Below are 21,675 nucleotides of genomic sequence, written 5' to 3'. Positions count from 1 at the left end.
GGAGTGGGTTCTTGAAGAGAGGTTACTGAAAAGTCTAGACCTTCCAAGACGTCAAGTGACTCTCCGACAGTGTGGCACTCCCTCAGCACTGACCCTCCGACAGTGCCTGCTCCCTCAGCGCTGACCCTCCAACAGTGCCCCCACCCTCAGGGCTGACCCTACCACAGTGCCCACTCCCTCAGCACTGACCCTCTGACAGTGCCTGCTCCCTCAGCGCTGACCCTCCAACAGTGCCCCCACCCTCAGCCCTGGCCCTCCGACAGTACCCACTCCCTCAGCACTGACCCTCCCACAGCACCCCCAACCCTCAGCGCTGACCCTCCGACAGCCCCCACTCCCTCAGCGCTGACCCTCCCACAGTGCCCTCTGAGAGAGTGGGCGCAGTGGGAGGGTCAGCGCTGAGGTACTGGGCGCTGTGGGAGGGTCAGTGCTGAGGGAGTGGGCGCGGTGGGCGGGTCAGTGCTGAGGGAGTGGGCGCGGTGGGCGGGTCAGTGCTTAGGTACTGGTTGCTGTGGGAGGGTCAGTGCTGAGGGAGTGGGTGCTGTGGGAGGGTCAGTGCTGAGGGAGCGGGGGCTGTGGGAGGGTCAGTGCTGAGGGAGCGGGTGCTGGGGGAGGGTCAGTGCTGAGGGAGTGGGTGCTGTGGGAGGGTCAGTGCTGAGGGAGTGGGGGCTGTGGGAGGGTCAGTGCTGAGGGAGCAGGTGCTGTGGGAGGGTCAGTGCTGAGGGAGTGGGGGCTGTGGGAGGGTCAGTGCTGAGGGAGTGGGCGCTGTGGGAGGGTCAGTGCTGAGGGAGCGGGTGCTAAGGGTTTAGACTGTGATGTCTCACTGAGCACAGTTTCCATCCCATTGTTGTGTTAATCCTGACCTGAGTCGGGGTGAAGCTTCAACAGTGTAGTTCTCTCTCTCTCACACACATTTTTACACTCTCACTCTCTCTTTCATTTCTCTCATTGTCCTTCCTTCCCTCCCCCACCCTCATAGTTTCTCTCTCTCTCTTTGTGTGTGTGTCTCTCTCTCTCTCTCCTTGTCTCTCTCTCTCTCTTTGTGTGTGTGTCTGTCTCTCTTTGTCTCTGTGTGTGTGTGTGTGTCTCGCTCTCTTTGTCTCTCTCTCTCTGTCTCTCTCTCTTTGTCTCTCTCTCTCTCTCTGTCTGTCTCTCTCTCTCTTTGTGTGTGTCTGTCTGTCTCTCTCTCTGTTTGGTGTTAGAGATTGGAATCCTCCGAATCCTGGCTAATGTTCCTCCCTCACTCAACACGGGTAAATCTGATCCATTTCTCCTCGTGTGTCCAGACAAGGGGCAGAACGTGAGTTTATTATCGTGCCAAGTGAATGTACCAGAACGTTCACATCAGATTTTATTATACCACCCAAGAAACTGCAAGCAATGTTTAAATATAATTTATTAATCATTTATATGTGATATACAAGAGATTCCTTTGTGAAGACTCATAATTTAGTCTAATAACAGTCTACAAACATCATTGGTCAATGATTGGCAGTTTGGAGGTCATGTTGCGGCTGTCCAGGACATTATGTTGCGCACATTTGTAATATTATGTTCAATTCTGTTCTCCCTGCTGTCGGAAATGGTTCAGAAAATATTACAAGCATATTGGAGGGTCTCAGCTCCAGGGAGAGGCTGAATAAGCTGGTGTTATTTTCCCTGGAGTGTCAGAGGCTTGACGGGGTGTCCATATAGATGTTTATAAAACCATGGAGGGGAGCATGGATAGGGTGAATAGCCCAGATCTATTCCCCCTGGGGTGGTGGAGCCCAGAACTAGAGGGGTGTAGGTTTAAGGTGAGAGGGGGGGAAAGGGACCCGAGGGGCAACTTTTTCCCCCAGAGGGTGGTGCGTGTGTGGAACGAGCTGCCAGAGGAAGTGGTGGGGGCTGGTACAATGACAACATTTAAAAGGATGGGGGGGGACATGGATAGGAAGGGTTTAGGGGGAGATGGGCCAAGGGCTGGGGAATGGGACAAGATTAATTTAGAGTATCTGGTCAGCACGGAAGAGTTGGGCCGAAGGGTCTGTTTCCGTGCTGTATGACTCGATCACCATTGCTAATCCTTGATTCATGGCGGATAATCCAAACAGAACAAACTAGAGACTTCCTTCAGGTGAAATCAGTCACACTGTCTCCCCTCCCAACGTGGACTGACCTACAGCAAAAACAGATGGAGAAAGGATTCATTTCGGTGAATACTTTCAATATTAACCCACAGCTGAGAATGTGTTGCTGGTTAAAGCGCAGCAGGTCAGGCAGCATCCAAGGAACAGGAGAATCGACGTTTCGGGCCAGAGCCCTTCATCAGGAATGCGGAGAGTGAATGTAGTTCGGAGTCCGTGTGGGATCAGTCGGTTCCTTAGGCAGGTGCTGAGGAAGGAGATGTGGTTGTGGTAACGGGTCTGTTTGAGAACGTGGCTGAAGAGTTTCTGTGCAGAGGAGATGACCTGGGGGGTGCAGTGAGAGAGAGACTCACTGAAATCCTTGTAGAGGGAGGAAGAGAGCTTCTTCAAGGAAGGCATCCTTGCAAGAGGATTCGCAGTAGGTTAAAATCTTCGGGTAAATAGTGAGGTCTGCAGATGCTGGAGTATCAGAGCTGAAAATGTGTCAAAGCACAGCAGGTCAGGCAGCATCCAAGGAACAGGAAATTCGACGTTTCAGGCCGGCTCTGAATTTCCTGTTCCTTGGATGCTGCCTGACCTGCTGCGCTTTAACCAGCAACACATTTTCAGCTCTGATCTCCAGCATCTGCAGACCTCACTTTTTACTCGAAAATATTAACCCACAGTCAAGGTAAAGACCAGCCAGTCAGCTTTGTTGCTGCTTTAGAATTGAGCATTACCTAGGATTGGGTACAGAGTAAAGCTCCCTCTACACTGTCCCCCATCAGACACTCCCAGGGACAGGGACAGCACGGGGTTAGATACAGAGTAAAGCTCCCTCTATACTGTCCCTCCATCAAACACTCCCAGGGACAAAATAGCACGGGGTTAGATACAGAGTAAAGCTCCCTCTACACTGACCCCCATCAAACACTCCCAGGGACAGGGACAGCACAGGGTTAGATACATTGTAAAGCTCCCTCTACACTGTTCCCCCATCAAACACTCCCAGGGACAGGGACAGCACAGGGTTAGATACAGAGTAAAGCTCCCTCTACACTGTTCCCCCATCAAACACTCCCAGGGACAGGGGGTTAGATACAGAGTAAAGCTCCCTCTACACTGTCCCCCATCAAACACTCCCAGGGACAGGGACAGCACTGGGTTAGATACAGAGTAAAGCTCCCTCTACACTGTCCCCCCATCAAACACTCCCAGGGACAGGGACAGCACGGGGTTAGATACAGAGTAAAGCTCCCTCTACACTGTCCCCCATCAGACACTCCCAGGGACAGGGACAGCACGGGGTTAGATACAGAGTAAAGCTCCCTCTACACTGTCCCTACATCAAACCCTCCCAGTATGACCTCAGTGTGAATGAACCCAGTCCCAGGGGATTGAACCACACTGACCTTTCTCAGGGCTCCTTCCAGTCTCGGACACAGAGTTATTCCTTCCCGGACTGCCTTGGGGAGGTCTGACCCTGTCTGTAAAAAGGGAAATGGCAGTGAGCGTTCTGGGGGACTCAGACAGAAAGGGTTTGGAAAAGGGGGGAATGGGGGGAAACAACAGATACTCACCGAGCGCGGATCTTCACAACCAGGGAGAGACCGATCACAAATCCGACAGCTCCCACGATGACACCGACAGCACAGACAATAGTCCCGGTGTGAAGCTGTCTAGGAGGGGGATCTGTGGAAAGGGGCAGACAGTGGCCTGATGCTGTGTGACCAGTATTTACAGGGGGGGGTCCCAGGGAGGGGGGAGTGGGTCAGTATTTACAGGGGGGTGGTCCCAGGGAGGGGGGAGTGGGTCAGTATTTACAGGGGGGGTCCCAGGGAGGGTGGAGTGTGTCAGTATTTACAGGAGGGGGGGTCCCAGGGAGGGGGGAGTGTGTCAGTATTTACAGGAGGGGGGGTCCCAGGGAGGGTGGAGTGTGTCAGTATTTACAGGGGGGTCCCAGGGAGGGGGGAGTGGGTCAGTATTTACAGGAGGGGGGGTCCCAGGGAGGGGGGAGTGTGTCAGTATTTACAGGGACGGGGGTCCCAGGGAGGGGAGAGTGTCAGTATTTACAGGGACGGGGGTCCCAGGGAGGGTGGAGTGTGTCAGTATTTACAGGAGGGGGGTCCCAGGGAGGGGGAGTGTCTCAGTATTTACAGGAGGGGGTCCCAGGGAGGGGGGAGTGGGTCAGTATTTACAGGAGGGGGGGTCCCAGGGAGGGGGGAGTGTGTCAGTATTTACAGGAGGGGGGTCCCAGGGAGGGGGAGTGTGTCAGTATTTACAGGGACGGGTGTCCCAGGGAGGGGGGAAGTGGGTCAGTATTTACAGGAGGGGGGGTCCCAGGGAGGGGGGAGTGTGTCAGTATTTACAGGGGGGGTCCCAGGGAGGGGGGAAGTGGGTCAGTATTTACGGGGGGGGATGGTCTCAGTATTTACGGGGGGGGTCCCAGGGAGAGGGGGTCCCAGGGAGGGGGGAATGTGTCAGTATTTACAGGGGGGTCCCAGGGAGGGGGGAGTGGGTCAGTATTTACAGGAGGGGGGGTCCCAGGTAGGGGGGAGTGTGTCAGTATTTACAGGAGAGGGGGTCCCAGGGAGGGGGGAGTGTGTCAGTATTTACAGGAGGGGGGTCCCAGGGAGGGGTGTGTGTGTCAGTATTTACAGGAGGGGGGGTCCCAGGTAGGGGGGAGTGTGTCAGTATTTACAGGAGGGGGGGTCCCAGGGAGGGGGAGTGGGTCAGTATTTACAGGAGGGGGGGTCCCAGGGAGGGGGGAGTGTGTCAGTATTTACAGGGACGGGGGTCCCAGGGAGGGGAGAGTGTCAGTATTTACAGGGACGGGGGTCCCAGGGAGGGTGGAGTGTGTCAGTATTTACAGGAGGGGGGTCCCAGGGAGGGGGAGTGTCTCAGTATTTACAGGAGGGGGTCCCAGGGAGGGGGGAGTGGGTCAGTATTTACAGGAGGGGGGTCCCAGGGAGGGGTGTGTGTGTCAGTATTTACAGGAGGGGGGGTCCCAGGGAGGGGGGAGTGTGTCAGTATTTACAGGAGGGGGGGTCCCAGGGAGGGGGAGTGGGTCAGTATTTACAGGAGGGGGGGTCCCAGGGAGGGGGGAGTGTGTCAGTATTTACAGGGACGGGGGTCCCAGGGAGGGGAGAGTGTCAGTATTTACAGGGACGGGGGTCCCAGGGAGGGTGGAGTGTGTCAGTATTTACAGGAGGGGGGGTCCCAGGGAGGGGGAGTGGGTCAGTATTTACAGGAGGGGGGGTCCCAGGGAGGGGGGAGTGTGTCAGTATTTACAGGGACGGGGGTCCCAGGGAGGGGAGAGTGTCAGTATTTACAGGGACGGGGGTCCCAGGGAGGGTGGAGTGTGTCAGTATTTACAGGAGGGGGGTCCCAGGGAGGGGGAGTGTCTCAGTATTTACAGGAGGGGGTCCCAGGGAGGGGGGAGTGGGTCAGTATTTACAGGAGGGGGGGTCCCAGGGAGGGGGGAGTGTGTCAGTATTTACAGGAGGGGGGTCCCAGGGAGGGGGAGTGTGTCAGTATTTACAGGGACGGGTGTCCCAGGGAGGGGGGAAGTGGGTCAGTATTTACAGGAGGGGGGGTCCCAGGGAGGGGGGAGTGTGTCAGTATTTACAGGGGGGGTCCCAGGGAGGGGGGAAGTGGGTCAGTATTTACGGGGGGGGAGTGTCTCAGTATTTACAGGGGGGGGTCCCAGGGAGAGGGGGTCCCAGGGAGGGGGGAATGTGTCAGTATTTACAGGGGGGTCCCAGGGAGGGGGGAGTGGGTCAGTATTTACAGGAGGGGGGGTCCCAGGTAGGGGGGAGTGTGTCAGTATTTACAGGAGAGGGGGTCCCAGGGAGGGGGGAGTGTGTCAGTATTTACAGGAGGGGGGTCCCAGGGAGGGGTGTGTGTGTCAGTATTTACAGGAGGGGGGGTCCCAGGTAGGGGGGAGTGTGTCAGTATTTACAGGAGGGGGGGTCCCAGGGAGGGGGAGTGTGTCAGTATTTACAGGAGGGGGGGTCCCAGGGAGGGGGGAGTGTGTCAGTATTTACAGGAGGGGGGTCCCAGGGAGGGGGGAGTGTGTCAGTATTTACAGGAGGGGGTGTCCCAGGGAGGGGGGGGTGTGTCAGTATTTACAGGAGGGGGGTCCCAGGGAGGGAGAGTGTCTCAGTATTTACAGGAGGGGGGGTCCCAGGGAGGGGGGAGTGGGTCAGTATTTACAGGAGGGGGGTCCCAGGGAGGGTGGAGTGTGCCAGTATTTACAGGGGGTGTCCCAGGGAGGGGGAGTGTGTCAGTATTTACAGGAGGGGGGTCCCAGGGAGGGGGGAGTGGGTCAGTATTTACAGGAGGGGTCCCGGGAGGGGGGGGGGGGAGTGGGTCAGTATTTACAGGGGGGGGTCCCAGGGAGGGGGGAGTGTGTCAGTATTTACAGGGGGGGTCCCAGGGAGGGGGGAGTGTGTCAGTATTTACAGGAGGGGTGTCCCAGGGAGGGGGGAGTGGGTCAGTATTTACAGGGGGTGTCCCAGGGAGGGGGGAGTGTGTCAGTATTTACAGGAGGGGGGTCCCAGGGAGGGGGGAGTGGGTCAGTATTTACAGGAGGGTCCCAGGGAGGGGGGAGTGTGTCAGTATTTACAGGAGGGGGGTCCCAGGGAAGGGGGAGTGTGTCAGTATTTACAGGAGGGGGGTCCCAGGGACAGGGGAGTGTGTCAGTATTTACGGGGGTGGTCCCAGGGTGGGGGGAGTGTGTCAGTATTTACAGGGGGGGTCCCAGGGAGGGGGGAGTGTGTCAGTATTTACAGGAGGGGGGTCCCAGGGAGGGGGAGTGGGTCAGTATTTACAGGGGGGGTCCCAGGGAGGGGGGAGTGTGTCAGTATTTACAGGAGGGGGGTCCCAGGGAGGGGGGAGTGTGTCAGTATTTACGGGGGTGGTCCCAGGGTGGGGGGAGTGGGTCAGTATTTACAGGAGGGGGGTCCCAGGGAGGGGGGAGTGTGTCAGTATTTACAGGAGGGGGGTCCCAGGGAAGGGGGAGTGTGTCAGTATTTACAGGAGGGGGGTCCCAGGGAGGGGGGAGTGTGTCAGTATTTACAGGAGGGGGGTCCCAGGGAAGGGGGAGTGTGTCAGTATTTACAGGAGGGGGGTCCCAGGGAGGGGGGAGTGTGTCAGTATTTACAGGAGGGGGGTCCCAGGGAGGGGGGAGTGTCTCAGTATTTACAGGGATGGGGGTCCCCATTGTGGGGGTGTGACAGGGCCCCAGTAAACCCTCTGCATGTTCGGGATCAGGGCAGCCCGTGCTAACACCCCCGGGTCTAACTTACCCAGAGATTCAGTCAGAGGCTGCGGGAGACTGATGTGATTCACCCGGCAGCTGTAAGTGTCCCCATGGCGCCGCTCCATTCGGATATACTTCAGGATGTTAAATGTCCAGTCTGACTCCACCACCAACTGCGATGAGTTGACCTGACCCACAAACGGCCTCCCGTTGATCAGGAAGCTGACCTCAATCTCGAAGGGGTAGAATTTCTCGGCGTAACAGTACAGGATGTCTGCCTGTCCCGGGCTGCTGTTCCCCTCCGTGTAGATGTGCAGGACGGGTTTCTCTGGGGGAGAAAATGATGCCAGCATTAATAACGGGCCGCTCGTCCGGACATTCCTGGTATCCTGAGGGAGCTGCAGTCTCCCTATGGAGCAGCATCCCACCCCTCTCCATTTCTAACCACCTTATGGGAAGTACTGAGGACAGTCCAACCATCTTTCACATTCTCTCAATGCTCTTGGGGGACAGTGTAGAGGGAGCTTTACTCTGTATCTAACCCCATGCTGTCCCTGTCCTGGGAGAGTTTGATGGGAAACAGTGTAGAGGGAGCTTCACTCTGTATCTAACTTTGTGCTGTCCCTGTCCTGGGAGTGTTTGATGGGGGACAGTGTAGAGGGAGCTTTACTCTGTATTTAACCCCATGCTGTCCCTGTCCTGGGAGTGTTTGATGGGGGGACAGTGTAGAGGGAGCTTTACTCTGTCTTTAACCCCGTGCTGTCCCTGTCCCTGGGAGTGTTTGATGCGGGAACAGTGTAGAGGGAGCTTTACTCTGCACCTAACCCCGTGCTGTCCCTGTCCCTGTCAGTGTTTAATGGGGGACAGTGTAGAGGGAGCTTTACTCTGTAACTAACTCTGTGCTGTCCCTGTCCTGGGAGTGTTTGATGGGGGGACAGTGTAGGGGGAGCTTTACTCTGTATCTAACTCCGTGCTGTCCCTGTCCCTGGGAGTGTTTGATGGGGGGAGACAGTGTAGAGTGAGCTTTACTCTGTATCTAACCCCGTGCTGTCCCTGGGAGTGTTTGATGGGGACAGTGTAGAGGGAGCTGTACTTTGCATCTAACCCCGTGCTGTCCCTGGGAGTGTTTGATGGGGACAGTGTTGAGGGAGCTTTACTCTGTATCTAACCCCGTGCTGTCCCTGTCCCTGGGAGTGTTTGATGGGGGACAGTGTAGGGGGAGCTTTACTCTGTATCTAACCCCGTGCTGTCCCTGTCCCTGGGAGTGTTTGATGGGGGACAGTGTAGGGGGAGCTTTACTCTGTATCTAACCCTGTGCTGTCCCTGGGAGTGTTTGATGGGGGTCCAGTGTAGAGAGAGCTTTACTCTGTATCTAACCCTGTGCTGTCCCTGGGAGTGTTTGATGGGGGTCCAGTGTAGAGAGAGCTTTACTCTGTATCTAACCCTGTGCTGTCCCTGTCCCTGGGAGTGTTTGATGGGGGGGCCAGTGTAGAGGGAGCTTCACTCTGTATCTAACACCATGCTGTCCCTGGGAGTGTTTGATGGGGGGACAGTGTAGGGGGAGCTTTACTCTGTTTCTAACCCCGTGCTGTCCTTGTCCCTGGGAGTGTTTGATGGGGGGGCCAGTGTAGAGTGAGCTTTACTCTGTATCTAACCCTGTGCTGTCCCTGGGAGTGTTTGATGGGGGGGCCAGTGTAGAGGGAGCTTCACTCTGTATCTAACCCCGTGCTGTCCCTGGGAGTGTTTGATGGGGGGGCCAGTGTAGAGGGAGCTTCACTCTGTATCTATCCCTGTGCTGTCCCTGATCACGATGGGGGGGGGGGGTGCAGTGTAGTGGAAGCTTTAACTTTACATTGTATTTTCTCTGAGACACCGACCATCCAGATCTGGGGGTGGTTGGGGGGGATGGCACTGGGGTTTGGGGGTGCAGGGATGTTTCTGATGACCAGTGTTGACTCCAGGCCCACACTCCGAGACCCCTGCCCCTGATTTCGGGGAGCAGATCATCCCTTACTTCATAACCCGAGGGAGTGCATACCCATGAAAGAGAGGAAGCAGGTGTGTGTGTGTGTGTGAAAGTGGAAGGACAGGGAGAGACCCGGGTGCTGCTGAGAGAGAGAATACATCGTCTCCGTTCATCTGGGGCTGGAACTGAAGTGGGAATGCAAAGCGGACAACGTCAGAGAAACTCGGCGGGTCTGGCAGAGTCTGTGGTGGTGGGAGATGAGAAGACGGCATGAACGTTTCGAGTCCTTCCTGAGGGAAGGGGTTGTTTGGCGGAGGAGGAACAGGTGGGGAAGTCTCTGACGGATAGCCCAGAGTGCGAGACATTGGGAGAGGTGGTGGTGGTGGTGGAAAGGGAGCACTGAGGATGTAAAGAAGGTGTTAATAGACGATGGTTTGGGAGACTAGTCATAGAGATATACAGCATGGAGACAGACCTTTAGGTCAACCTGTCCATTCCTACCAGGTCTCCGAAATTAATCCAGTCCCCAGTTGCCAGCATTTGTAACATATTCATATCCCCATCCTTTTAACCGTTGTTAAACGTCCCAGCCTCCACCACTTCTCTTGGCAGCTCATTCCTTACACGCACCATCCTCTGTATGAAAATAACTGCCCTTTAAATATCTTTACCCCCCTCACTTATGCCTTCTAGTTATGGACTCCCTCACCCTGGGGAAAAGGTCTTGACTGTTCACCCTGTCCCCTCAGCCTCCGACACTCCAGGGAAAACACCCCCAGCCTGTTCAGCCTCTCCCTGTAGCTCAGATCCTCCAACCCTGGCAACATCCTTGTCAATCTTTTCTGAACCCTTTCAAGTTTCACAACATCTTTCCGATAGGAAGGAGACCAGAATTGCACGCAATATTCCAACAGTGGCCTAACCAATGTCCTGTACAGCCGCAACATGACCCTCCCGACTCCTGTACTCAATGCTCTGACCAATAAAGGAAAGCGTACCAAACGCTGCCTTCACTATCCTATCTACCTGCGACTCCACTTTCAAGGAGCTATGAACCTGCACTCCAAGGTCTCTTTGTTCAGCAACACTCCCCGGGACCTTACCATTAAGGGGATAGATTCCACCCTGATTTGCCTATACAAGACGCAGCCCCTCACATTTATCTAAATTAAACGCCATCTGCCACTTCTCAGCCCAATGGAAGAAAAGAGACAAAATAATATCTGAAGAGGCAGCAAATTTAGCGCTCGGTTCCGAAGTGGGCAAGGACCCAGAGCACAATGTGAGGGACTATCTCTCCTGTTCGAGACACCAGTGGTCTCTCTCTCAGCGGAAATTCCGATGTTTTCGTGAAGAGAGACATTCTCGGGAACAGTTCCAGGGACGTGGGGGGGAAGGAGGGAACGGGGTGAGGACGGTCTGGGAGGGAGCAGAGAGGGTTGCTGGAAGCATTGAGAGTTGGAACGGTTTTCACACAGTGAGTGGTTGGGGTCTGGAATACATCATCCCAGAGCATGAGGGGAGAGGCTTTTGAGAGGGGAACCGGATGGCGATCAGAAAGAGGAGGAGGTGGGTGACTGGTGTTGGATGATTCAGAGAGCATTGACGTCCATGCAAAAGGGATATAGACAGGGGTCAGCTTTGGAAATCTCAGCAGGTCAGCGTTACTCCTCACTGCACCAATCGCCCTGCTTCCCCACCCCACTCCCCCCAGCAATCCAGTGGCTTACTCTTGGCGATGACGGTGGAATTCGTCAATTGGATCATCTCTGTGGCCGTTCCCCGCAGTCGTGCTTGGAAGCCCCGTGATCTCTCTCGGTAGTAATCCACTTCCTCCTGGCCCAGCTCCCGGGTTCCATCCGTCACTTGGCCATTGATAACAAACATCCCCGTCCCATAATCATAGAACAGGAAGGGGACGTCGTTTATGCTGAACATGTCCAGGATGTTCTCGGAGTGTGGAGTGTGGACGTAATACAGACTCTCCGTTGCTGTGCTGACCTCTAGCCAGGAGACAAGTGTCAGAGTTTACCATTGCCTCACACCCCTACAGACTCACCTACAAATTCTTACACACTCACCCCCTTACACACTGTGGCTGAGGGCTGACCTTGGAGAGGTTTGTGAGGGGTAGAGGTAAGGTGAAAAGAGCCAAGGTCGTTTTCCCCAGGGCAGGGGAGTTCAAAACTGGGGGTCATTGATTTAAGGTGACAGAGGAAAGATGTAAAAGGGACCTAAGGGGCAACTTTTCCCCCCAGTGGGTGGTGCGTGTGTGGAATGAGCTGCCAGAGGAAGTGGTGGAGGCTGGTACAATGATAACATTTAAGAGGCATTTGAATGGGTATATGAACAGGAAGGCTTTGGAGGGATATGGGCCGGGTGCTGGCAGGTGGGGCTAGATTGGGTTGGAAGATCTGGTCGGCATGGACAGGATGGACCGAAGGGTCTGTTTCTGTGCTGTACCTCTCTGTGACTCACAATGTGATACACACATGCAGACTCTGACAAGATTATGTAAGGATTGGACACTCTGGAGGCAGGAAACATGTTTCCGCTGATGGGTGAGTGCCGAACCAGAGGACACAGCTTAAAAATACGGGGTGGGCCATTTAGGACAGAGATGAGGAGACACTTCTTCACCCAGAGAGTGGTGGCTGTGTGGAACGCTCTGCCCCAGAGAGCAGTGGAGGCCCAGTCTCTGGATTCATTTAAGAAAGAGTTGGATAGAGCTCTCAAGGAGAGTGGAATCAAGGGTTATGGAGATAAGGCAGGAACAGGATACTGATTAAGGATGATCAGCCATGATCATATTGAATGGTGGTGCAGGCTCGAAGGGCAGAATGGCCTACTCCTGCACCTATTGTCTATTGTCTTACACACATACAACTTTCCCACATTCACAGTCAAACTCTTACACAGTCACTCTCACACACACACCTTTACACACACTCACACCCTTTACACACTCACGTTCAAACTCTTACACACTCATAGTCTTACACTGAAGTCCGAACCCCCTCAGTCTTGCACACGCGTGTGAGCTCTTACGGGCACCCCCACTCTTACACACTCACTCTGACATTCACACATTCTCTCAGACTCATTCTCACTCACTATCACACACACACACTCTCCTCCATCTCACACTCACAGTCAGACTCTCACACAAGTGCCGTCACACCTCAGTATCCAAGGGCAGTGGCGGGGGGGGGAGAGAACAGAGGGCTGGCATGGGCAGGAGGGGCCGAAAGGCCTGTTTATAAACTCCGTGACTCACCGATCTGCGCCCTCACACTGGTCGCCAGGGTGAGGAGGATGATCCCGCAGAGTTCCATGGTGGATGTGTGTGTTGTGTGGGTCTCTCTCTCTCTCCCACGGTGCGATGACAATCAGGGAGTCACCCAGAGACAGATCAATGAGCTCCAAGCTTCACTGACGCTGTGATTCAGCGTTGTAACTGGATCTCAGCACCAACACCCCCCCCCTCGGTTTCCATCAGCACACTCATTTCCCAACCCTGGTTAACTTTACACCTTTAATTACTGTCACCCAACACTTGGCTACCGTCCCAGATAAACAGGTCCTGCAGGAAATAAAGCACATTTCAAACCACGAGAGGAATTCGGCAAAGCATTAACGTCAGCATAAGGAGGGATGGGGGATCTCAGAGACACGGGGGAAGGGGATATGACTGAGGGGAATCTGGGAGTGGGGGCTGCAGAGGGAGACAGCCCTTTCCCATTGGTGACAGTCAAAAGGGGGGTGAGTCATGGACTGGTGACATGCTGGAGAGGGAATGGCAGGGGGTTGGGATCTGGGAGAGCTTGGGTGGGGGGGAATGATAGGTTGTGAGGGGATCGGTAGTCCTCTGCCTGGTCAAATGGACACCATCGGCGCAGAGAGTGAGAAAGAGGCGAGTCGGAGCGAGAAGGTCAAGAGGGGAGGATCGGGCAGAGATTCGGACTGGTGGTGGGGAGGAGGAAGGGTTGAATCAAGATTCATCGCAGGGAGGGGAGAGAGAGAGAGAGAGAGAGAGACTTTCAGCATGCCTGCGGATGAGTGGGTGGAGATTCTGATAGATGTACCTGCGGCTCAGGAATGCTCCCTTCAGTCAGTCTCACCTGGAGGAAGCTGTCGCTCGAGATGCTGGGTCCATACAAATGGGCACTGCTGGCTGCTGTGGCTTCAGTCCTGGACAGGGTGGGCAGCTCGACGGGTAAGTACCGGGGCAGGGGGGGCTGTAGGTGCTCCCTCAGCTGAACCTCCCACCTTGAGAGAGGAGGAGGAGGGGGGCAGATCGAGAACGTGGGACAGCCCCCCCTTCGGGCCCGCGTTGTTCCAAATGTAAAGCCACGGGGTAAATAGCCAGGGTCTTCCTCCCCAGGGCAGGGAAGTCCAAAATGAAAGAGGCTGAGGTATGAGGTGAGAGGGGAAAGGGGGCAGAGGGTGGCACGTGTTATGGAATGAGCTGCCAGAGGAAGTGGCAGAGGCTGGTACAATGACAACATTCCCAAGGCAGTTGGATGGGTTTAGGCAGAGGGAGAGGGATATGGGCCCACTGCTGGAAAATGGGAATAAATTGATTTCGGATGTCTGGTCAGCATGGACATGTTGGGCCGAAGGGTCTGTTTCAGTGCTATAAATTAAGCTAATCCCTTCTCCTTGTCCTTCCATATTCATGTGCTTATCTAGAAGTCCTTCCAACACCTGACCCTGGCAGCACCTTCCAGACTCCTATCACTCTCTGTATTAAACACATGCCCCTTCCACCTCCTTCGCAATCTCCCCCATCACCTTAAATGGATGGTCCCTACTCACACAGCACAGAAACAGACCCTTTCTCACCCCATCCAGCACCTACACCCCCTCCCTATCTCTGTCACCTCCTCCAGCCCCTACACCTCATCCCTATCCTCTCCTCCAGCCCCTACCCCCCTCCCTATCTCCGCCCCCTCCCCCAGGCCCCTAAGCCTCTTCCCTATCCCTGTCACCTCCTGCAGCCCCTACCCCCCTCTCTATCTCCATCCCCTCCTCCAGTCCCCTACGCCCCCTCCCTATCCCTGTCCCCTCCTCCAGCCCCTACACCCCCTCCCTATCTCCATCCCCTACACCCCCTCCCTATCTCCGTCCCCTCCTCCAGCCCCTAAACCCCCTCCCTATCTCCGTCCCCTCCTCCAGCCCCTACACCCCCTCCCTATCTCCGTCCCCTCCTCCAGCCCCTAAACCCCCTCCCTATCTCCGTCCCCTCCTCCAGCCCCTACACCCCCTCCCTATCTCCGTCCCCTCCTCCAGCCCCTACACCCCCTCCCTATCTCCGTCCCCTCCTCCGGCCCCTACACCCCCTCCCTATCTCCAACTCCAGCCCCTACACCCCCTCCCTATCTCTGTCCCCTCCTCCAGCCCTTACACCCCCTCCCTATCTCCGTCCCCTCCTCCAGCCTCTACATCCACTCCCTATCTCCGTCCCCTCCACCAGCCCCTACACCCCCTCCCTATCCCTTCCTCCAGCCCCTTATACCCCCTCCCTATCTCCGTCCCCTCCTCCAGCCCCTACATCCCCTCCCTATCCCCGTCCCCTCCTCCAGTCCCTACACCCCCTCCCTATCCCTGTCACCTCGTCCAGCCCCTACACCCCCTCCCTATCCCCTCCTCCAGCCCCTACCCCCTCCCAATCTCTGTCCCCTCCTCCAGCCCCCTACACCCTCTGTCTCTGTTCTGACTGACAGAGGGTGTATCTAACATACCTGAAGCCATGATGACACACAATGAAACTTTAAGGGACCCATCGCTGAGATGATAAATATTAACCTCTAATGGTCCCTCCAACTCTGACTAATCACAATTAGATTAGAACGGGCCCTGTGTTCTGACCCAGTCCTGAACTAGCTCAAAATGTTGACCAACAGCGTTAGACGGTGACTGACCCTGAGTTGTGGGGTCGAGCCTAAACCATCATTAAAAGCAATTATCCTTCAACTGACCTGAAGCGGTGACTGAAAGCACTTGCGTTCTACCTGACCTGGAGTTGTCACTGAAGCAATGACATTCATGCGGACTCTTCACCAAGAGAAATGCCAATTAACCTCCAACGGGCCTGGGATTGGCAATGCCAGGGTTCAGCCTTCTCACTGACCACAATAAACCACAACTGACCGACACATCCCGTCTTTATCCTCCCTGACCGCCTGTCGCTGTGTTCCTTTTGCAGATCTCCACATTCTGCATGTGCATTGCGACTGTATCTATCAGGGCCAGGAGCCTGTCATATCCTGGGAAGATGCCTACGACGGAGATACTATAATGTACTTCAACCTGACAAGGAAGGCCTTCGTAGCAACGCAGCCTTTTGCTCAAGGCCTGGCCGATGGGAGGAACGCGAACCAGGACTTTGTTCGGTCTGTCCCTCAGCAGATCGGCAGTTTGTGTGAGAAAATTAAGGAAACTGCGACCTTAACGCACTTCAGCCAGCAGGAAATAGGTAGGAACTTGGTGTTTATACTTCCCATAGAGCGGGGGGAGGGAGCGAGAAACTCAATCTCCAACAAAGATTGGGATGTGGGATCAGAGCGGGAGGTGGGTTCCAACAAAGATTGGGATGTGGGATCAGGGCGGGAGGTGGATTCCAACAAAGATTGGGATGTGGGATCAGAGCGGGAGGTGGGTTCCAACAAAGATTGGGATGTGGGATCAGAGCGGGAGGTGGGTTCCAACAAAGATTGGGATGTGGGATCAGAGCGGGAGGTGGGTTCCAACAAAGATTGGGATGTGGGATCAGAGCGGGAGGTGGGTTCCAACAAAGATTGGGATGTGTGATCAGGGCGGGAGGGTGGTTCCAACAAAGATTGGGATGTGGGATCAGAGCGGGAGGATGGTTCCAACAAAGATTGGGATGTGGGATCAGAGCGGGAGGATGGGTACATGGAGATAGTGTTAAACCCCTCCTTCCTCTCCGACAAACTAACCCCATCCTTCATCACTCCCTCCCTGCCCTTCCTATGCATGGGTTCATTAGGAATGCTCAGGTCAGCTCTGTCCATGTAACTGGGTCAAAGATCCTAATCTGTTACTGATAACAATGAACCTCTAACTGACCATGTTTTATAATTAATAGCAATTCCTAAACCAACCCAAGGTTGTGAGTAAAAACACTTGCTCTCTGACTGACCGGATACAGTCGGAAAAGGACACACAGCAGTACAGGCTGAGGATGCCTGTAGAGAGGTGGAGGTGGACAGGGTCCTGAGGTCTGAGGAGGGGCAAGGGCAGCTCTGCGACTGTTTGGGCATCGCGATGTGAGGCACTGAAGGTTCTGATGACACTCGCCCAGTGCTGACCCTAACCTTTGACCCTGTCCCTTTACTGGGCCCACAGCTCCCACGTCTGTCAGAGCCTTTATCGAGGAGAGGCAGGGTCAGAGGGTCCTGCTGTGCGAGGTGAGGAATTTCGCCCCCGCCGAGGTTAAAGTGAGCTGGGTGAGAGACGGAGCAGTTATCACCGACGGCCGGGAGACAGTCAGCGTCGTCCCTCAGAGGAACCAGATGTTCCAGGCCCGGAGTCACCTCACGCTGAGTGGGCAGGTGGATGGCTCCTATTTCTGTCAAGTGGAACACCAGGCCCTCAACGGGAAACTCCTCGTCCCGCTCGGTAAGGTCCCGTGGAAATGGCAGCACCGTTTCCCACCACCCCCACAGCCGCCCTCCTCCCCTCCCACAAACAGGACTATTGCCCACACTGTGCCAAATCCCCACACGATCCAAATATTTACACACTCAATCACTCCATCGTAGGGCATTAACGGGAAGGCCAGTGTTCGTTGCCTGACCCCCACCCCCCCCCGAGAGTCTCCGAGGGGGCAGTTAAGAGGCAAGCACCTGGCAGTGGGCCTGGAGTCACGTGTAGCAGCAGGTCCCGTCTCTAAAGGGCATTGGCGAACCGGACGGGGATTTTAACCACAATCTAGGGTCTCGAAGGAGGGCTGTGTGTGTTGATTTCATTGACTTAAAGCCCCCCTCCCCAACCTGCCAGGGTAGGGTTTGAACCTGTAACCCCAGGGTATTAGCCTGGAGGGGGATGTCTGTGTCCCAGTGACACTCCCATGAGAGTTGTTGTGGGTGGTGGGGGGGGGAGATGTTGGGGGTAGGGGTTCCTGTGCAGGTATCACTGCTACAAACACAAATTAAATTCTACCCCCTTTCCCCCCCCCCCCTCTCTCTGACTGACCCCCTCCTCAGAACACGCCTGGACCATCACAAGTGAAACTGCATTGACCATCATCGGGGCAGTGCTGGGACTCCTGGGATTGAGCTTCGCACTGGTCACTACCATTCTCTACTGCCACCTCTTCCACCGTAAGGACATGCAAGACGTTCCCTGGGGATCCAGGAGCCTTGGGGCAGGAGGGGGGAGAGAGAGAGAGTGGGAGAGAGACTGGGAGAGAGAGAGAGGGAGAGGGAATACAGTGAGGAGGGGGAGAGACTAGGACAGAATGGGAGGGAGAGATGGTGAGGAAGGAGAGAACGAGAGAGAGATGGGACAGGAAAATGGAGAGAGGGAGACCAAGGAATACACATAAAGAGAGAGAGAGTGACCGAGGAAGAGTTGTGAAGGAGAGAGAGAGAGAGAATGTGTCAGTGAAATGAAAGAGGAGAGAGAGACTGGGAGAGAGCAAATGTGTGTGAGGGAGACACTGGGGGAGAGAGAGAGAGAAAAAACAGTGAATGAGGGAAAGAGAGAGAATGTATGAATGAGAAAGACTAAGAGAAAGAGAATGAGAGACAGAGAATGGGGGAGGGAGGGAGACGTGTGAGATAGAAGGGAAAAGGGAGCAATGTGTGTGAGAGAGAGAGAGAGAGAGAGACGGAGGAGATGGAAATAGAGAGAGGGAGAAAAGAGGCAGAGGGAGAGAGACACACTCACATCAGTAAAGGAAGAGATGTGAAGGAGAGAGAAAAATGTGAGAGAGAGAGAAAGAAAGGGAAAGACAGAAGAGGAGAGAGAGAGAGAGAGTGAGACAGAGAATGTGAGTAAGTGCGAGAGAGAGATGGGGAGAGGGAGAGGGAGTGAGCAAGGCACTGGGAGAAAGGGTGGGAAGTGGTGACAGAGGGAGTGAGAGCAATCCCAGGTGGAACTGACTGGTAGCTGGGAGGCTTTGTTTGCAGCGGTGAGGGTGAGGGGGTGGAGGGAGGGAGGGAGGGAGCCTGAGCTTGTACTGAAACGGTTTCCCTTCTCGGTCTCCCCGGCAGGTTGTTCCCGAGTCTGTGTTAACCCAACAGGTGAGAGACACCGTCCTTACATCACAAACCGTTTGGTCTGAATTCGGATCGTTATTCTGGGGGGACGGGGAGGTGTGAGGGTGGGGAGCTGTTTGGGAATACGATGGAGATTCTCACGTTGTGGTTTCCTCTCTCCCATCCAGCAAAGTTCACCAAGCGGGAAGGAACGCTGTGTCGTTCCAATCTGTGTAACAGCAGCATCAGATCAGACAGCTCAGCCAGTTCAAATACCAGCACCACATCAGGTAACAGAGAGGCTGGGAATCTGGGAACAGGACCCTCGGGAATCTGGGAACGGGAAGCTCCAGTGGGATCCTGGAACAAGACCCTCAGGAATCTGGGAATGGGGACTTTGGAAATCTGGGAATGGGAGGCTCCACTGGGAATCTGGGAACGAGACCCTCCCCCTTGGAATCAGGGAACGGGAGGCTCCACCGGGAATCTGGGAACGGGAGTCCCCCCCAGGAATCTGGGAATGGGAGTCCCCGCCAGGAATCTGGGAATGGGACCCTCCCCAGGAATCTGGGAACGGGGCCTTATGGAATCTGGGAATAGGAGGCCCACCAGGAATCTGGGAACAAGAACCTTGGAAATCGGTGAATGCGAGGCCCCACCGGGAATCTGAGAACGGCAGGCCCTATCGGAAATCTGGGAACTGTACCCTAGGGAATCTGGGAATGGGACCTCCCCAGGAATCTGGGAACAGGAGCTCTCCCCCTGGGAATCTGGGAACGGGAGGCTCCACCTGGAATCTGGGAACAGTAGCTTAGGGAATCTGGGAACGGGAGGCACCACCAGGAATCTGGGAATGGGAGGTCCCACCGAAAATCTGGGAACAGGAACCTCGGGAATCTGGGAACAGGAGACCCCACCGGGAATCTGGGAACAAGAACCTTGGGAATCTGGGAATGGGAGACCCATCGGGAATCGGGGAATGGGAGGTCCCACTAGGATTCTGGGAACAGGACCCTCGGGAATCAGGGAACAGGAGACCCCACTGGGAATCTGGGAACAAGAACCTTGGGAATCTGGGAATGGGAGGTCCCACTAGGAATCTGGGAACAGGACGCTCCGGAATCTGGGAATGGGAGGCACGATGGGGAATCTGGGAACGGGAGGCCCCACTGGGAATAGGACCATTAGGAATCTTGGAATGTGATTCTGGGAATTGCTTTCACTCTCTGGACGGAGAGGGGAGGGGATAGGAAGGAGAGTTTCCCAATGAATGAATCTAATCTCTCCCCTCTCCCTTTACAGCTGATGATTTAACCAAAACCCATGCCTGACCTCCCGGTTATCGCCAATGGATTCCGAGTGACAGCAGGAACTCACCGATTTGTGGGTGGGGGGTGGCAGGTGGTGGTGGGATTAGCACCGTGGCTGTTAAAGATTTCACAGTGTTCACACAATTCTCCCTTGAACCATTAGACACACAACTCGATTCCAAAAGTCCTTATAAACACCCTTGATGCCCCCACACTGATAGACAGACACAGAGAGAAAACATGGGTGGAGGGAAAGACAGTGGTTGGCAGTTCGTTGGATGCAGTCCCCAGCATTCACCAATCTGCTCCTTTTTTTGTCATGCCTTGGTCTGTCTCGATCTCCCCTCTCTGGGGATCTTCACTTGTTCACAAGAGGCACTGAGTGACTGGTTCACATCTTAGAAAGTCTATCAACTTACAGCAAGAAAGAGAGATACAGGGAGAAAGAGAGGGAGTGAGAGGGAAGAAAGAGAGTGTGAAAGAGGTAGCACCTCCCTCTCTGGAACTCCAGAGCCTTCTGGCTATATCGTTCACTTCCACAAGCTGAACTAAGAGCCAATCACATAGCTGTTGGCAGGCAGGAAGCCTTCAATCATCATTCCACAGACCAATCAGCTACTTGTTGCTGGGTGAATCTCCCTTGTGCACATCCCTGAGCCCAGCTTGGCTGTGGTAACCTCTCCCCAGTGCCTGAAGAGCAGCTGTGTAAACAGCACTTACCATGAGGGGAATCTGCTATTTTGAAAATGTAGCCATTCTTTCCACAGTTCCCAGTTTTTAAAACAATCCTCTAGCTCATCCTTCCCAGATCCATCCACAACTTTTAACATAAAGTCAAGTAAAAACGCTGTGAGTTTGACAGTGTGCAGGATTTCCAAATGTAAACACAGTTGGGAACAGCGCTGAGGGAGTGCTGCTCTGTTATGGGTGCTGTTTTGGTTAAGATGGGGTCTATTCATAACAGAGGGAAAGGTTCTCGCACCCTTCTGTAAAGTTTCTCACAGGTTCATAAACCCACACTGCTCCCTCTGTCAGTTATACCCAATAAAGTTATGTTTTTAACAAGTGTGTTCGTAGCTCATTCATTATGTAAGTGAACCGAAGGAGAGACTGAAAGGGAGTATTGTTTGTGAGCAAAGTAAAGACCAGGGGAGTACTGGGTGTTGGTTAAAGGTAGGAGGCACACACACGTAACTTGGCAAATCAATCTAACGCCGATTGTGAAGGTGGCATTCAGCACGCATGCCTTCATCGCTCAGAGCTTCGAGTGAAGGCGTTAGGATGTCATGTTGGGGTTGTACAGGATGTTGGCGAGGTCCCGCCTGCAATACTGTGTCCAGTTCCTGTCGCACAGTTATACGAAGGATATGATTGAAGCTGGAGAGGGTTCAGGAGAGGTTTACAGCACCAGGATGTTGCTGGGAATGGACGGCTTGAGTTATAAAGAAAGGCTGAAAATGTGTTGCTGGTTAAAGCACAGCAGGTCAGGCAGCATCCAATGAACAGGAGATTCGACGTTTCGGGCATAAGCCCTTCATCAGGAATTCCTGATGAAGGGCTTAAGCCTGAAACATCGAATTTCCTGTTCCTTGGATGCTGCCTGACCTGTTGTGCTTTAACCAGCAACATATTTTCAGCTCTGATCTCCAGCATCTGCAGACCTCACTTTTTACTCGAAGACTTATAAAGAAAGGCTGGATAGGCTGGGACTCCTTTCCCTGGAGCAGGGGAGGTTGAGGGGTCACCATGGAGGGGGGGAGGATGGGGGAGGGAGATGAGGATGGGGAGGGGGATGAGGATGGGG

General features: G+C 54.7%; 2 protein-coding genes across 6 annotated transcripts; one reads left to right on the top strand and one right to left on the bottom strand.

The window, feature by feature from the left end:
* Positions 1-1,379: 1,379 nt before the first annotated feature.
* On the bottom strand, positions 1,380-13,357 carry LOC132809067 (class II histocompatibility antigen, B-L beta chain-like). Of its 3 annotated transcripts, none has more exons than XM_060822463.1 (6): positions 12,612-13,357; positions 11,065-11,337; positions 7,415-7,696; positions 3,686-3,797; positions 3,518-3,592; positions 1,380-2,373 (listed from the first exon to the last, which is right to left on the bottom strand). In XM_060822463.1, the coding sequence occupies exons 1-5, from the start codon at positions 12,667-12,669 to the stop codon at positions 3,553-3,555; spliced, it is 765 nt and encodes a 254-aa protein (XP_060678446.1). In that variant the 5' UTR covers positions 12,670-13,357; the 3' UTR covers positions 1,380-2,373; positions 3,518-3,552. The 3 variants fall into 3 exon arrangements, with proteins under 3 accessions (XP_060678446.1, XP_060678444.1, XP_060678445.1); XM_060822461.1 differs by having other exon boundaries at positions 1,380-2,450; positions 12,612-13,356; XM_060822462.1 differs by having other exon boundaries at positions 1,380-2,158; positions 12,612-13,356.
* On the top strand, positions 13,357-20,936 carry LOC132809065 (SLA class II histocompatibility antigen, DQ haplotype C beta chain-like). 3 transcript variants are annotated; one of them, XM_060822457.1, is made up of 7 exons: positions 13,361-13,550; positions 15,543-15,812; positions 16,706-16,978; positions 17,566-17,682; positions 18,577-18,606; positions 18,750-18,851; positions 19,864-20,936. In XM_060822457.1, the coding sequence occupies exons 1-7, from the start codon at positions 13,433-13,435 to the stop codon at positions 19,890-19,892; spliced, it is 939 nt and encodes a 312-aa protein (XP_060678440.1). In that variant the 5' UTR covers positions 13,361-13,432; the 3' UTR covers positions 19,893-20,936. The 3 variants fall into 3 exon arrangements, with proteins under 3 accessions (XP_060678442.1, XP_060678441.1, XP_060678440.1); XM_060822458.1 differs by lacking the exon at positions 18,577-18,606 and having other exon boundaries at positions 13,360-13,550; XM_060822459.1 differs by lacking the exons at positions 17,566-17,682; positions 18,577-18,606 and having other exon boundaries at positions 13,357-13,550.
* Positions 20,937-21,675: the final 739 nt, after the last annotated feature.

The sequence above is a fragment of the Hemiscyllium ocellatum genome, unplaced genomic scaffold, assembly GCF_020745735.1.
Source record: "Hemiscyllium ocellatum isolate sHemOce1 unplaced genomic scaffold, sHemOce1.pat.X.cur. R, whole genome shotgun sequence".
In the NCBI taxonomy this organism is placed as follows: Eukaryota; Metazoa; Chordata; class Chondrichthyes; order Orectolobiformes; family Hemiscylliidae; genus Hemiscyllium; species Hemiscyllium ocellatum.
This window is presented reverse-complemented; position numbering and strand designations above follow the sequence as displayed.

Coding starts and splice junctions, on each gene's coding strand:
- LOC132809065 (XM_060822457.1), top strand. CDS start 13,433: ATGCTCCCTTCAGTCAGTCTCACCTGGAGGAAGCTGTCGCTCGAGATG. Junction 13,551..15,542: donor CAGGGTGGGCAGCTCGACGG/GTAAGTACCGGG, acceptor TTCCTTTTGCAG/ATCTCCACATTCTGCATGTG. Junction 18,607..18,749: donor AGTCTGTGTTAACCCAACAG/GTGAGAGACACC, acceptor TCTCCCATCCAG/CAAAGTTCACCAAGCGGGAA.
- LOC132809067 (XM_060822463.1), bottom strand. CDS start 12,669: ATGGAACTCTGCGGGATCATCCTCCTCACCCTGGCGACCAGTGTGAGG. Junction 7,697..11,064: donor TTCCACCGTCATCGCCAAGA/GTAAGCCACTGG, acceptor TTTCTCCCCCAG/AGAAACCCGTCCTGCACATC. Junction 3,798..7,414: donor GCCTCTGACTGAATCTCTGG/GTAAGTTAGACC, acceptor CCCTTTCCACAG/ATCCCCCTCCTAGACAGCTT.